Below are 16,443 nucleotides of genomic sequence, written 5' to 3' on the forward strand. Positions count from 1 at the left end.
TGTGCATTGAGTGAATGACTTTGAAAATTTTCGAATGAGCTTATGATTCGAATTAAACAGACAATGCAGCTGACTCGACGAATGGGCGGTAGATTGCTGCTTGCAAGTGACTTTGGGATGAGTTGGAGGAATGATGCGTGAATATTCTTGTGATGATGGAGAGAGAAAAGCAAGATCTTTGTATTTAATGTGATTTGATTATCATCTCTGTTTTGCTCACGAATTCCTATAAATAGGTGATGTAGGGTCCTGTGGATGCAGTTGTAGATCTAAATGTTCCACTTGCCTTTAGGCTTTACTTTGTTGTGAGTCCTTGTGAGTGCCTAGAGGGAGAGAGAGCGAGGAGTTCATGGCTGCTCTCTACAAGTGTATTGGGGTTTTTTGTCCGATGTGGATTGTTAGAGTTGAGGTCGCCTAATGAGGTTGCTGACTTCACGTATCGTGCTTATTGCTTCGAGCACGAGAACTTTTCTGTGAGGTCGGTGGAGGCGAGTGAGCGTATTAACTATTTTGTTGATGATGCGTTGCTCATGCCTTGTGATCATTTCCAGCTGGGTCTCCACTTCCCACTCTGCATAGAGTTTTGGAAGAAGCACTAAACTATTACAGGATCATCCTTGTTTAGATGTTTCGAACTCGATTGCGATTGTGATCTCTTTTGCTCGTACCTGTGCGAGCGCAAGTTGCAGTGGTCTTTGAATCTGTTATGCTATATCTTCGTTGTCAAGGCGAAGTTTGTGGTGGTACAGAGTGTAGTCACGTGGACCGTGTCGACTTGCTCTGTTGCCTTCGTGAGGAAGAAGGCAAAGGTACTCGATCTTTTGACGAGTGAGTAACGGGTGTTCTATTAAATCAAGGTGAGCCCTTGATCATCCTTGCCATGCCGATTACTTCAACTTCTTCTGCAACTTCTATGTTGAGTTTTTATTAGTTTTTTACTCGCCTTATGTTGACTTGCTTGTTTTTGCATAGAAAATGGATGGTTGTTACCTCCTGTAGGACTCTGAAGTTCTAAAGGTAGTCTCCATTAGCAATGGTGAAGAGGTTGGGGTCCTTTGAGGGAACCGCCAAGTCCACTAAGATGGAGAAGCCTCCTAAGAAGAATGCAAGGCTAGAAATGAGGCAGGGAGCCAATCATTAAGAGATCGCGGGCGCCCAAGGAAGCGTGACCTCCCCTCGCATAAGAGGAAGAATAGGCAGAAATTGTTGTCCCCATAGAGAAGGCTTGACTCTTGCAACTAGAGGCGTAAGGATTGATGAGGATGTAGTGAAGGAGAGGGCTGAGAAGAGGAAGGGGCCTCTCATTGCGGAGTGGCTGGTGAAGGGAAAAGTGCCAATCGGGATGAGCAACGAGTCATCAAACAGCTACTTGTCTAATAGTGACTCATTGAGCAACTGCTCGATGAGTGGAAGTGAGAAGAGTACATCTTCTAGTTTGACCCCCAAGCAGACCATTGCATCTCTCGATCTCTATTCGAGCAGGGTGACATCATCCATATCAACAGGCTTGAGGAGATCCTCAAGAGACTTCCCGCTGTAAAGCTTTGTTACTCCGCTGTGGTAGATTATCTTCTTCCTATCTAAGTGCCACCGGGACCAGTTAGGGAAGATACAGAGCTTGAGGCGAGTCTATGGGGAGTTCTAAAGGAACTTAGAGGATGAACAAAAACCGAAGCTCGTCGTGGAAGACAAAGTGAAGGAGCTGGAAGCTGAGCTCACGTAGGAGTTCCATGACTAGCTGTCTATAAAGAATGCTCTCGCCAAGTCAACATTGGAGGCGAAGGAGTGAGTAGAGGTGGAGGTCGCCTAGTTCATTGATGAGTCGAAGGAGGCTGAGGAGTGGGTAATCTTCCTTGAAGGCAATATGAACAAATCTTGAACAAGAAATTTCGTTTAGGCGTGAAGTACTGTCTGAGGAAGCTAGTCACCAAAGGCAAGCTCAACCCCCACTACAAAGATCCTTCTATTTTCCATGGAGAGTTTGGTGGTGAGGAGGAAGTAGAGGACTCAGACGAGGTGAATGGCACTGGCATCTAAACCCGGCTTGCTATGTGACACTGTCTTGTTTTTCTTTTGGCTAATTCACCTTTTCTTATCATGCTTGCTTGTAATGAGGGATGTGTGTTTTTTTCGAACTTGCAGCTCACAAAAGCTGGACTAGTCATTTTGCGAGTGCGGTAGATCCTGGCGAGAATAGTGTTGTGCTTAAGCCTTATTTGGATCTTTGGTATTTGTTAACTAGATAATATGATAAGCATGCATATACATTGCCATGAGAATTTTTAATGAGATCATGGTTTAAAATTGTGCAATTAGAGGCGCGCCTTTGCGCTATTTTACGCAATTCTGTCTTCGTGAGGCTTACGCCTCAGACCACCTCGAGGCTTACGCCTCGCCTCACGGACGAAAACCACCTCGAGGCGCAGTTACGCAATTTTAAACCTTGAATGAGATAGTCCTTGACTCAGCCAAGTAGATTTAATAATAATTATGTAAAATTGTTGCGGTCTGTGTGAGTTGGATTTAACTCTGATGATAGTAGGCTCATCGCTTTCATGCCAGAATGGTGGTGTTCACATAGGTAACCACCTAAACTTGTTGATTGTTGGACTTGCTCGCTACTCATTGCAGATCTTGTCGCAAATGGAGTTGTCCTACATGATTGTTCACAATTATTAAGTACTTACTGTCGCCTTTATTGCAATAGGGGACTTGTGCATTACGTATTGCATATCTTGTCGCAAAGGGAGATTCGACCTATAGTGATTAGGCGGTTTGTTGTGGGAATTTGACGATTGACCTTTCTGGTGAGTAATTAAACTGACTGGGTAAGTATGAGATGCTGCTACCAATTATTAGAACATTAAATTAGTGTGCCTAATAATCAATTTTTACTACGTGTTTGTGAAATTTTTCACTTCTTTTCCCTGTATCATTGTTTGTTGTATTCGGGTCACTTTACCGGTGATGACGTGTCAATAACTCTGCAGCTTTTTATAAATAGGAGGCCGCTGAGAAACACATACTTCCTAGCAAGTTTTCGTAAGGTCTCCATAAAGAGTATGACTCGTGGGCGAAAACAACAATGTTTTTTTAGAAATCATTTTATCATATGAAGGAATACCTAATGTGGGGGGCGAGTCAATGTGTCGCTTGACCGATGTGCTGAAGAGTAGCGGGATTGCTCTCTTGCCGTCTCTTCTGACACGACGCTTCTCGTTAGATGATATTGAGCACGAACGAACTCCTTTGGGGACATTGTGGCATCACTGTAAAGCAGGAGACCGAGTCTTTCTGGAGGAAAAGACTCCTACCAAAAGCCCTCTTGTGGTGTCACTTCTTTACCACAAGCACCTAGAAGAAAACGTTAAAGGTGGGGTGAGTGGATCAGCTGTTAAACCATGCTTTACCTTTTGTAGCTTCTCTATGTATTGTCCCCTAAAGGCATTTGTATATGCACCTATTTTGAGTGAAAGAAAATTTTTTATTGTGTTTTTTATAACTATTATCATTATTGTATTTCTATCTTGTTTGAGCACTCTCTTTATCTTATGTTTTTACCATATGCTGAGTGAATTTATCGTGAAGGATAAAGAATCTCAAAGTACTGATGAGACTCAATAGGTAATAGGATAATGGGTTTGCCTAAGTTGAGCAAGTTCCTCTAGAAAAAATTAAGGTGTTTGAATCATGACGCATTGTAGATACTTGCTAGACAATAAGGGGTGAACCTATCTTGAGCAGCGTCTTTCTTTCATTTGGGGGCTTTGGCTCGTCTAAAGGTCTTTGTGCTTGGGGGGCGGGGGGCGCTTGACTCTCCTTTAGGGAGTTGTTTAACTTGCTTCCCAAATCTTGCTTCATTAGTGCATAATCGGTATCTAAAAGCTTTGATGAATTCTCGTCCTTAGTTTCACTAGAAACTTGCTCAAGCTTTACCTTAAAGTTCCCATTGTAATAGTCCAAACTCTTAATTATCGAGGTGTTATTTGCTTTGGCCTAATGGTTTTATGATTTTGTCCTTTTGGTGTAACTTCCTAGGAGGTCACCCATTCCAGAATTTCTCCTGCATGAGCATGCTCAACTTTGGAGTTTATTAATGAAATTTTAAGAATTACACAAAAATGGGCCTCGATGTTTAAGAGTTTAACTTTTTTTTACTTAAGTGGTTTCACACCCATACGCTCGGAGAAACGAGTTCCCCAAGGGTTTGGACGATTGTCATGTATGAGCGAGTCCTTGCTTTCTCTGGGAAGTGCGAGTTCCCCAAGCATTATTGGAAATCGGGGTGAGCGCCTCATGCATGTTTTGATGATTATGATTGTAGTTATATGATTCTCGCACAGAACAAGGATATAGAGAGATGAGAATATTTTTAGGCGCATGGTGTGACCTACTCCTTAATGATGTATGAGACTTCTTAGGCACTTGCCAGCTTGTCGAGTACTTCACAGCGAGATCGTTAGGTCGGAAGGCCTTCTCCCTTTGTTGTACTTAGTCATTCTTCTCTTCACCTCTTCCTTCCTGAGGTCGGCTTTCACCCTTAACTCTTATAGTAGATCCGTTGCCATTGGTTGCCTTGCACTCGGTGAATTCTCTTCCTTCATAGTTAGTGGCATTGACCATACTCTAATTGTGCATGTTGAATTCAATAGGGCCTCAACGCCGTGGGAGAGCTAGAATGGCGTATGCCTAGTCATTGATAATGGGGTTGTCCTAAGTGCCTAAAGGATTGAGGGAAGTGTCTCCACCCATTTACCCTTTGCACGTTCCACCTTAGGAGATTCAGGATTAGCTTATTGGTAGTTTCAACTTCAACTTGGTTGTTAGTCTGCAGGTGGTGGACTGATATGAACTTGAAGCAAATCCCTTGTGAGTGACAAAAAATCTTTCAGGCTCTAGTCGGCAAACTGCAGCCAACTTTTGTATTGGTAGTCCCCATCTTTAAGTACTCAATGAAGTGGTTGAATGAAGTGGATGGTTTATCAATGAAGTGGAATATCTTAAAAACTCGCAGGACGATTGACCTCGTTCTACATAACTTCCTCTTCCTCGATAGTCAGCCTTGCAAACTGTACGGTTGGTTGTCCATGTGAATCAAAAAATACCATCAGCTGAGTGGTCCCCACCCCAGAGGCAAGTCACAAGCTAGCAAGTAAAGCCTTCTACTTAGCTTAGTTATGTGTAACTTAGAATTTGATACTTGTTTTCTGGGTAATGGTGATTTTGGTAGTGCTCCTCAGAATTATGCTTTCACCAACCCCTTGCTCTATCGAAGTGCCATCCACATAACATGTCCAGTATTGTTGTGGAGTCATTACCTCCGACCTTGTGCTCTGATCATTAAAATATGCAAGAAAATTGGCAAGTGCCTGAGCCTGATGGCCATCCTTGGGATGTAAGTGATTTGGAACTCACTTAGTTCCATCAACCACTTGAGCAACCTTCTTGAGTGATTTGGCTTGGCTAGCATAGCTTTGAGAGGATGGTCAGTCACTACTTGCTCACATGCCTTTCTCCCTCTTCTTTAACAAGCACAAAGTTGATGGCATCCTCACTTACCTCTAGGTATAATAGGTCTGCGCCTTATTGCGGACTTTGAAGTTGAGGCAGCAAGGTGAGAAGTTTCAACTATTGAAAGCCAGCTTCGCTGCCCTCATTCCAAGGGAACTTTGCATTCTTGTACCTTGAAGAAGGTCGAGCACCTTCCACCCAGTTAGGAGATAAAACGGTTGAGCCTGACTATTGACTCAGTGATTCGTTGTACCTCCTTAGCCGTTGTGGGTTACCGCATCTCTAGGATTGCCTTCATCTTATCAGGATTTACCTTGATCCTCTCAGGCGTGAGGAATTCTAAGAATTTTCCTGATCTTGCCCCAAATGAGGGTTCTAGGTAGAAAACGTCTCCTTTAAATCTTCAATTTGTTGGTTGGGTGATTTGCTCTTTAGCAAGAGATCATCTACATACATCTATATATTTCTCTCATTTTATCCATTATCCTTTGAGAGTCTCCCTGTATTCTTCAGACCGAAGGGCATCACCTTGTAGTAGTACAAGCTTTCTGCGATGATGAAAGAAGTCTTTCTCACAGTTGCCTTGTTGCATTTTTATTTGATGATAGCCCGAGAAGACATCCAAGAAGCTCATAACTGAATTGCCTACTACTTAGTCGATCAAGGCATTAATCTTAGGCAGTGGGTAGCTCTCTTTGGTGCGCGTCGAGTTCAGATTAATGAACTCCACATATATCCTCCATTTGCAAGTGGCCTTCTGCACTATCATCACGTTTGAGATCCATTCAGTGTATCAGACCTCTCTGATGAAGTCGACGTCCTTAAGCTTTGCGCTTCTCTAATAGGCTCGATGAATATAGACGTCATTTTTTTTTCTGTTTGATGGGCCGAATGTCTCTCGTCACATTGAGTTGATGCCATGTGACCTCTTCATTGATCCATGTCAACTCAATGGGGATCCCTGCAAAAACATCCAGGTTGCTCCTGAGGGTCGGGATTATCTCGCTTTTATGCTCCTCGCTAAAGGAAGCACTTATTATGAGAGTCTTTCCTAACTCACTATCAACAACATACACATCTTCCACTGCCTTTATGGTCTCCAAGCCTGGAACTCATTCCACGTCTAGTTGTAGGACCTCTTCTGTGGTGGTCACCAACTTCCCTATCGCCCTTAGGTAGCAAGTGTGCAACTGAGTGAGGTCCCCTCTTACAGTGATCTCCCTTTTTCTAATTGGGAATTTGATCGCAACGTGGTAGGTAGACACGACGACTTGGAAAATGTTTTCTAGGGGCTTGTCGAATATGGCGTTGTAGATGACAGGGGTGTCGACGATGTTGAAATCAACTATTTTTGTATACTAATGGTCGCCTTCTCCACAAGTGACAGGCAGAGCAGTCACTCTTTTTGTCTCCTGTCATTCTCCTGAAAAGCCGTACAAGGGTCATGTAGTACGGGGGAGCTGAGAGGCAAGTAAATTCATCTTCATAAATATATTTAAAATTTATATTAACAGAACTCTCTGTGTCTATCAGAATGCTTCCAATTTGATACTTGATGATCAGCATGGTGATGACGATAGCGTCGGTATGCTGGTTCCCTCTGGTTGGCTTTCGACTTTGCTGAAGGTGATTGGGGCGACATCTACTGTTGGAGCGCGCGAGGTAGATGTTGAGTTTGCTTTTCAAGCTCGTAGCCTCTTCGCACTCTTTGCCAAGTTGGCTCGCTTATTCCCCAAGATGGTGGATACCACTCTAGCGATATGGACTGAATGGGTAAACACTTGTTCGTTCGCCCTTCCTATGGACGCCTTCGCTCGTTTCTGCCTTAGCTTAGTGAGCATGTACTCTTTTGGCTTTCTAGTCTTAATCAATTCTTTTACTAGACTTTGCAGGTGGCGACACTCTGTGTCATGGCTGTTGTCCTTGTAGAAAACACAGTACCTTGAGGTATCACATGTGTGGGCAGTCGCTTTCATATACACTGGGCGCCTCAAGAACTCTTTGTTTTGGATTGCCTCAACTAACTCGGCCATTGATACTCTCAAGGGAGTGTAAGTAGGGTAGGTAGATGGTCGGCTGGCAGATTCTTCCAGCTATGAGTGAGTAGCACGTGGAGGCTCTTCCACCTTGGCATTGGCGGTCCAATAATTCTCTGTGTCCTTGGTTGCATGTGTTCTCTCTAGTGCTCAACACGATGACAAGTGCGGTGGGAGATCTCTTCGGCCTCTCCTATCCCTAGTGCAAAATATTTCTTCTTCTCTTCCCCATAGCTGCTCTCTCCTAGCAACGGTCATGTGGGGGAAAGTGCCCTAGGAAGATTTGACCACTCTTGTACTCCTTTGCATTTACATAGTTGTTGGCCAGCTCCAACTGCTCAGCAAGAGTCTTCAACTGCTGTAAGCCAAATGCATATTTGAACAAACCGTCTTTTAGTCCTTGGGTCAAGTGGCCTAAGTGATAGTAGCTCGAGGTCTTTCACTTCTAGAATCTCTCTAGAATCACATTATGAAGCTCCTTAGCGTCTCTCCTGGCTTCTTTTTCATCTTTAGTAGAGTTGTGAGCTCTTTTGGGTCCCCCGGGGGGGGCCATTTATGAAATTTTTAATAGTTGGCCGATTAAATTGAATAAGTGTGATACTGTGAGACTAAATTTTTCACATATAAATAGTTGGAGTATTATTTTGGGCTTTTCCCTGTAATGCAAATAATAGATAGCTTTATTTTGTGATATTTTTAAAAAAGTTTTTTTTCCCCCTATTATACAATTACTGATTGAGTATTAAAAATAATAGGTTATTTTTATGGGATTTTTTAGTAGCCCCAGCTCGCAATTCATATGTTTTCTAGTTTTGGGATGAGGAAATATCCCTAATTAATAGGAATCAACGCTGTTCCAGCTACTTTTTTGGAAATATCTCTACTTGCAGACTAGATTTCACTGCGTCTGATGTTTTGAAATGCAAATTTGGCTGTACATTAATATTCTAGTCGATATATCATAGTAAATTAAATTCCGTGCAAATTAATGGCAAGATACTTTGCAACTTAACGATTTTGTTCCTGCAGATCAAAAGGGATGGCATCACAAAACTTGTCGTTCTTCCTCTTTATCCACAATTCTCAATATCAACCAGTGGTTCAAGTCTTCGTTTACTAGAGAGTATTTTCAGGTCGTGACTTTTAAGGTTGAAATGCCATTATGATGCTTTTAAAATAAAATGAAAATCTTATGTATTTGTTGTATTTCTGAAGGGAGGATGAATATTTAGTCAATATGCAGCATACTGTCATTCCCTCATGGTACCAGCGTGAAGGATATATTAAAGCCATGGCAAATCTAATTGAAAAAGAGTTGGAAAATTTTGAGAGCCGTCAAAAGGTCCATCTCCTATTGATACATCTGCAACTTTTATCTTTATATGTTTTTGTTGTTGTTTATTTTATTTATTTATTTATTTTGTGTGGTGCTTTTTGCTGGTGATATTCTTCTTGTTGATAAGACTAGAAAGGGAGTTGAAGGTAAACTTGAATTATGGAGGTCAACCTTAGAGTCTAAAGATTTTCACTTGAGTAGATCAAAAATTGAATATATAGAGTGTAATTTTAGTAGCAATAGACCTAGTGAGGGGATTGTGACTTTGGGTGATCAAGTTATTAATAAGAGTACACTAGGATACGAAATGAGCATATACGTGAAAAGGTTGGAGTAGCTCCAGTTGAAGATAAAATTAGAGAGAGTCGCTTAGATGGTTTGGTCACATTTAAACGGAGGCCTTCCGATGACCCGGTTAGGCAAGTTGAGGTATTAGATTTGACTTTTGTTAAGAAAGGTAGAGGTAGACCTAAAAAGACTTGGTTAGAAAATATTAGAAATTATCTTTCTTTATTAGTTTTAAATGAGAATTTGATTTTTAACATGACACAATGGCGAAAAAGGATTCATTTAGTCAACCCCACGTAGTGGGACAAAGGCTTGATGTTATTGTTGTTGTTGTATTTATTTTTTGTGGGAATGATAATGCAGCGTAGGGTGTAAGGTCCTGTTGAATTGTTATTTGGCGTATAGGTGAATGTTATAGGGACACCTCTCCTATTTTAAACACAGTTTGGTACTTTTGTTAAGAAAGGTAGAGGTAGACCTAAAAAGACTTGGTTAGAAAATATTAGAAATTATCTTTCTTTATTAGTTTTAAATGAGAATTTGATTTTTAACATGACACAATGGCGAAAAAGGATTCATTTAGTCAACCCCACGTAGTGGGACAAAGGCTTGATGTTATTGTTGTTGTTGTATTTATTTTTTGTGGGAATGATAATGCAGCGTAGGGTGTAAGGTCCTGTTGAATTGTTATTTGGCGTATAGGTGAATGTTATAGGGACACCTCTCCTATTTTAAACACAGTTTGGTTATACGCTTGACTAGGAGTTTGTCATTTGTAATATGAAAAGTTGCCTGTTTTAGGAGGGTCAATTGGATAAGACTTTTTAAGAGAGTTGGACAATGCTTTGTATGTGAATTTAATAAACTGGAAAACACGAAGTATAAGAGATAACAAGGAGTTTGTGTTTATGCTTTTGAGTTATGTGGAGCTTTGCCTGTTGTGATGTATCATCGATTCATTTTCATACTTCCGACAAATATCTCATGTTGTTGACAAACTTCATTTGCTCACAATGTGGGTTGATTGAAATTCAGGTTATGATATTCTTTAGTGCCCACGGAGTTCCACTTGCATATGTTGAAGAAGCTGGGGATCCATACAAAGCAGAGATGGAGGAGTGTGTGGAGTTGATCATGGAAGAATTAGAGAGACGGCATATCACTAATGCCTACACACTTGCTTACCAGGTGCTCTACTCCTTTTTTTAGGTATTCTATACGTGCTTTTTCTATGGTTGTGAAAATTAGATCGGATGTCAGATTGGAAATATGAGAGATTCAAGGTTCAATGATTCGATCGGGATTATATCAGGGTTGAACTGGGTAATAAATATTATAATTATTTAATAATAAATAAATAATATAATAATTATATAATGATATAAATTTGTGACTAAAAATAAATTTAGTTTATATATAAACTTAGAAATTTAATTTAAATTATTACTAATTTATGTTAAATTTAATATGAATTATTATAAACTATTGTTAATTTATGTTATATATTTAGATAAATTTTAAAACCATAAATTATATATTAAATTCACTTAATGGATATATGATTATTATAAAAATTTCAGCTCATTATTAAATAAAATGTGTTATAATTAAATTAGTTTAATATTTTATCAAATATTTTATATTAAATTAATTTATTGAAAATGGTTATGAATTGAACCGACTGGTTCTTCAAAATCAGGACCAATTCAACGATTGACCGGTTGAACCAGCGGTTCAAAGCTGGTTCAAACCAGTTCTCACCGGTTTGATATTGGGCTGGTTTTTTGTGAGGATCGAACTGGCCATATGATGGGTTCACGGTTGAACTAGTCAAATTGTCCGGTCCGGTTTGATTTTCAAAACCATAGCTTTTTCTTTTTTGATATTTTAGTCCCCTCTCTATCGGGTTTTCTACCTTAAAATTATGCCTTTGAACTTTAATTTTTGAGATAGCAAGGTTATTGGCTTATGGTTTACTATACATTCACTTGGCTATTAAATGGATCTTCTTCTTCTTCTTTTTTATTTGCGATACTCCACAACAACACCTGATGGCAAGATTTTTGCTTATTAGATTCTATTTGGTTAGACGGATCTGCAGTTAGGAAGAATATCCTGTCATGAACTGCTTCTGCTAATAATGTCATAATTTTAATTTTAATTTTTTTGCTTTCAATTTCTTTTGCGTCTGTGTGCACTGCATTTGATAGCAACTACTAAATGAACATAATAGCCAAACTAGATGCAGTCAGTGTTCAAAATATAAAATGAATGAGTTTGGAAAGCACAGTAATACTAATACATGCAAACTTGATGTTGAATTTTGCTGGGAGAGATTTACATGACGCCAAGCAAGATAATACCTTGTAATTGATCATGATTTTGCAAACCGATTGATTGTAGAAACGACAATAGTTTTGCATACAGAGCAGCTAAGCAGTATGCTTTTATGATATATGTGTGTGATTATAACGGTGCAGTGACACTGTAATTCTTACAGTAGTACAACAAAACCTAGCAAATTGTATTAAAACTCTGCGATAGACAATGCTTTTGCTAGTGTAGGAAAATATCCATATTGGAAAGTTAACTAGATGTAGTACGAGGTGTATGTTAATTTGATTGATCCTCATAAAATTATATGCTCCTCTATTTTTAAGGTATTCTTCTAATGAATATACAAAACAAAATATTTCCCTTATAACATGGTGTAGAGAGGTGTAGCCACCCTCTAACCACCACAACACCCTTCCCCTTCCTCTGTGATCTAACCCACTCTGCCCTTTACGCTAGACTTTTTTATCTGGCTTGCATAGGGGTTTAAATAAGTCGAGCAGAGCTCGAGTCACCCTTGGCTTGAGCTTGATTTGATTAATCGAGTTCGAGCTCGAGCTTTTACTATGAGTTCGAGCCGACTTGTTTATTATGAAAGAGAGAAAATGATTATAATTTAAGCAATTATTATAATAAAATGATAAAAAAGAATGATAAATAAAAAATAATAATCATTTAATTTAAGAAAGTGAAATATTATTCTTAAATATTTTTAACAACTTTGTACTTAATATTCTAAATTTTAATATATTTTAAGTATATTTTATATTAAAATTTTCTAAAGGAGGTGGTTCACGAGCTAATGAGTCAAGTTGGGGCAGACTCAAGTTTGGCTCATTATCTTATCAAGCTCAGTTCACGAGCCATTAGATCACTCAATTCATGAGCCCGATGAGCTCAGTTCACGAGTTTGATGTGCTTAGTTCACGTGCCATTTCACGGCTGAACTCACACCCTTGGGCTTGTACAGGCCCAGTAGATTGCTCGCAAGGCATATTGACATATATATGAAACAAAAATTTCCACAAGTCGTAAAGTGATAAGTGATAAATTGCATTAAATAGAATTAAAATAGAAATATCATAATAGCTACACATCATAAAAATATCATATAACATTATATCATCAAGTTTAACTTGATATTCTTTCTTTTTCAGTTCCTTACTCATATACATTTCATTTCTTTAAAAAATAAAAATAGTATGACAAATCAAAATTCATTTGTGTTGTCATTACTAAGAGGGTTTTCATTTGAGTCTTCGTTATAATAAAATGATCTCTTCCTTGCCTCATCACCTGTGGAGTCTAATGCCTCCCAATTTGCTTCTTTTTCATCTAGTTTAGTTATCTTCCTCTTCCTTATCAATATGAAGATGAGAGTAATACTCTAAATTAAATGAACTTTACAAAATAAATTATTTTTATGTACCTTTTCTCTTTAGTTGTTTATGTAGTTGGATTGTGGTGGATGTAGATGCTCTTTTTCTATCACTATCAAAGCAATCAACATTCAAATCTTCATCTAGTAATTCAAATGGTGTTACTTCCACTTCATCATCTACAAATCACTTATCATCTACAAACAATTCATCATTTGATGTCACGTCCTCACAAATTTAAGGGTTTTCATCAACCTGCATCCATTTCTTCTTCAATTTTATGTCTCTAAGTCTTTTGTTGCACATAATGTACACCAAGGACTTCATTCTTAATATTGTTAAATGATTACTCCCCTTCGTGTGCATTTGATTTTATGCACTCCAATTGTGTTCACATTCAGATGAAGATTACGATAATCACAAAACTTTAAAAGCAAAATGTTGTAGTTTTGGAGTGTTGTCACCAAATTATATTCACCACTTAAATGAGATTTGGATAAATGAGTATATTAAGTAGAATGAATCATTTTCATATATAAATTTGTATCCAACATTAAAGAAATAAATCAAATTCCCTAAAATCGCTTGGAAATAGTGTCTTTTGCTTGTTGCAGTAAAAAAAAGCTCTTTATTTCTGAGAAGTACTAGTTGCATGTCAACATTTATTCTCTTAGATTAATCAGCTATAAGCCTATCTATACAATGATATAATTATAATTTTATCTCAGGATTTTGTTGACCCGTAAGTCGTGGCAAAAATAAAAAGAGAGCGTCGTACCTGAACAACGCACGTTGCCCCAAATCCTGCTTGCACGTCGTTTGCACGTCGATACCCCTTCGACCTTTCTCCGCACGATCTCAACTTCGCGTCGTTAAATGATCGCATGAATGAGGCATTCGACCACTTTGCTTTCTCGCACTCCTTTTTGCACGCTCCACCTTCTTCATCTTCCTTCATCATTGTTCGAGCTCGCTCATTCGACATTCCCTGTTTTTCGGATTAGAGGTTACGATATTTTGATCGGAAGCAGTGGCAGGAGCTCGATCACTGTGAAGTTTACTTTCTCCCTGTCACTTGCCTCTGCGGCCTCTTCCGTTGCTGTTCGACTTTGCTCCTCCGACGACGCTCCTTCCTATGGGATCGAAAGTTACGACATTTTGATCGGAAGCAACCACGGGAGCTCACGTGCAGTGAAGGTAACTTTCTCCATTCTGAGTGCTTCTTCGGCTCCTTCATGGTTGTTTGACTACGCTCCTTCAATGCCTTTCCCTTCCCATGGGATCGGAAGTTACGTCATTTTTATTGGAGGCAGTGACGGGAGCCCGCACGCTGTGAAGGTAACTTTCTTCGTTCGACAAGCTTCGTAGTCCAAATCCTATAAATCATGTTGTCGAACAGCCCCTTAGGGAAAAACAAGAGGGAAATGGAGAATTTATTCTGCTGTAAGATTTACGGAGGATTTAGCATAAATCCTGTACAAATCATGCATTTTTCTAATTAAAATTAATTATTTTAAGGGTGACTGAAAAAATGGAGTTTACATCAGAACAATGAGATATCTCATGGGAATTAGGTGACAACGCTACGATTCACGTGTAAGTAAAAGCAGGAAATCGGTAGTAAGAACCATGGACCACTGAAGCGCAACGCCACACCATCGGATCTGCAACCTTCATACAAACAAATAGGAGGCGTCAATAAAGCTTAAAATAAAGCTCCGCGCATTCAGTAATAATAGTCACTTATGCAGTCGGACACCCCTTTGTGTTGCATGCAATGCTCCGCACATGCACTGTAATATATATGCACATAGGTACACATAGAGGCATATATAATCATAAGACCCGCATGTACCCCGGCAAGCGTGTTATGGATACACACGTTATGTCTATGGATGTTGTGCGAGTCAAATGATGAATCCAAATTTGAACATGATCCTCCTAAGCAGGTAAATAGAAGTCGATAAGGCTTAACAAATAATTATAAAATGCCCCTCAAACACCCTCATGGGCCCCGGCGAGTGTGTTTTGGATACACACGTGACATCTAGGGATACTGCGCAGGTCAATAAATGTACGTAGTTCGAACCCGATTCTTCTATATGGATAGATAAGAGTCGACACGGCTCGAATTATCAAATAGATATATGGTCAGGGTGTCGACCGAAATACTTATTTTATAAGTTCATACAAGACCTTCATGGCCTCCAACAAAGAAAATTCATTAACAAAACCACAAAGTAAGCAACGAAGCCGATCCTCTGTTGACAGCTCGGCAGAGTTGACAAGGTTTAATCCATAAATAGAAATGACCGCCAAACACCCCGATGATGGTCGTGTTGAATGTAGATCTCAACCGGAGGGGTTAATTTCAAATATTCAAAATGCCCACCCAAATACCACAAAATCTAGAATCCCAAAATCATCCAAGTCTAGAATATTTAAAGTTGAAATAATTCATCAATCATTTGAAGCAAAATCCATCCACTCTCCATAATAGTTTGTCGAGGTGGACAAATTGAAAAATACTTTAGCTCACAAAGAGTTAATACCTGGTCGAAAATATCACTATGATTCATTCTCAATATGTCTCTTGCCACTAAGGACGTGGCACATGTCATTTAACTGATGGTTTTGTCGCCATATGGCACCACACCTATGGTATTGCTGTGAAATGGCACTATATGTAAACAGTTATGACCGAAACCCTCTGAATCGGGTTGTTCGTCGTAAAATGGTAACATTAAATTACGGTCATGGTCAACGCCCGTATGCTCTCTAATGGCGTCAAATCATTGAGCAATGAATCAATAAGATATAATCGATAGGGGACAAAGCCCTTTGTCAGTTAAGGTGGATTCAAATTATCCCCTTAGACAAACATTCACCCCTAGTCTACAAGGTCCCCTTGGACGAAGCAACTCATGGCTCCCGACAAGGATCATTCTATCAGGTTGGGTCGACTACCTCCTCTGACTAAGTAGACTGGGGACCACAATGGCCCGGGACGACAGAACCATGGGATATTGATTGGGTCCATCATTCATTCCTCCACCATCCACTTTATGTGCAAGATGATAAAATTTCTATTGTAAACATCAAATCTCCAAACTCTTCAATACCTAAGCTCATGCTGCTACTATATGCTAGATAACACGTATTTCTACGTATCTGATTGAAGACTAGCCCTAATCGAAAATTCTCTCTCGTTATCAGGAGGGGTAATTAACTATAGGGGCTTACGCCTATAGGAAAACAGAACTCAGATCATAAAGTTCTCGCAAAATGAGAGTGAAATCTCTAGAACCTCATCTGTCTTCCTAAAATTTACCCCGGAACTTAATTCCGTTAAAACTCCCCCCGAAGAAAAGCAACGCGTGGGAGGACGGGGATGAATTTTTTAGCCCATAGATTCGTTAACCTATTTTTTGAATATTTAAACAGAGGGTTAAGACAATAACATGTTGTAAGTGCCAATAAAGTTGTAGCCTCACATTTCATTAATAATATCCTAAATTTTTTTATAGCTGCCCTCTTTTCCTCATAAATTGTTGGCAAT

At 39.4% G+C, this 16,443-nt stretch overlaps 1 protein-coding gene across 1 annotated transcript in view; it reads left to right on the forward strand.

Moving 5' to 3' along the window:
* Positions 1-16,443, forward strand: part of LOC110109064 (ferrochelatase-2, chloroplastic-like) — a 63,459-nt gene that overhangs the window by 38,159 nt on the left and 8,857 nt on the right. The window contains exons 6-8 of the mRNA XM_020839960.2: positions 8,577-8,680; positions 8,763-8,889; positions 10,207-10,359. Of these exons, the coding sequence (XP_020695619.1) occupies positions 8,577-8,680; positions 8,763-8,889; positions 10,207-10,359 (384 nt within the window). The remainder of the gene's footprint in view (positions 1-8,576; positions 8,681-8,762; positions 8,890-10,206; positions 10,360-16,443) is intronic.

Source organism: Dendrobium catenatum, unplaced genomic scaffold (assembly GCF_001605985.2).
Source record: "Dendrobium catenatum unplaced genomic scaffold, ASM160598v2 fragScaff_scaffold_685, whole genome shotgun sequence".
NCBI lineage: Eukaryota > Viridiplantae > Streptophyta > Magnoliopsida > Asparagales > Orchidaceae > Dendrobium > Dendrobium catenatum.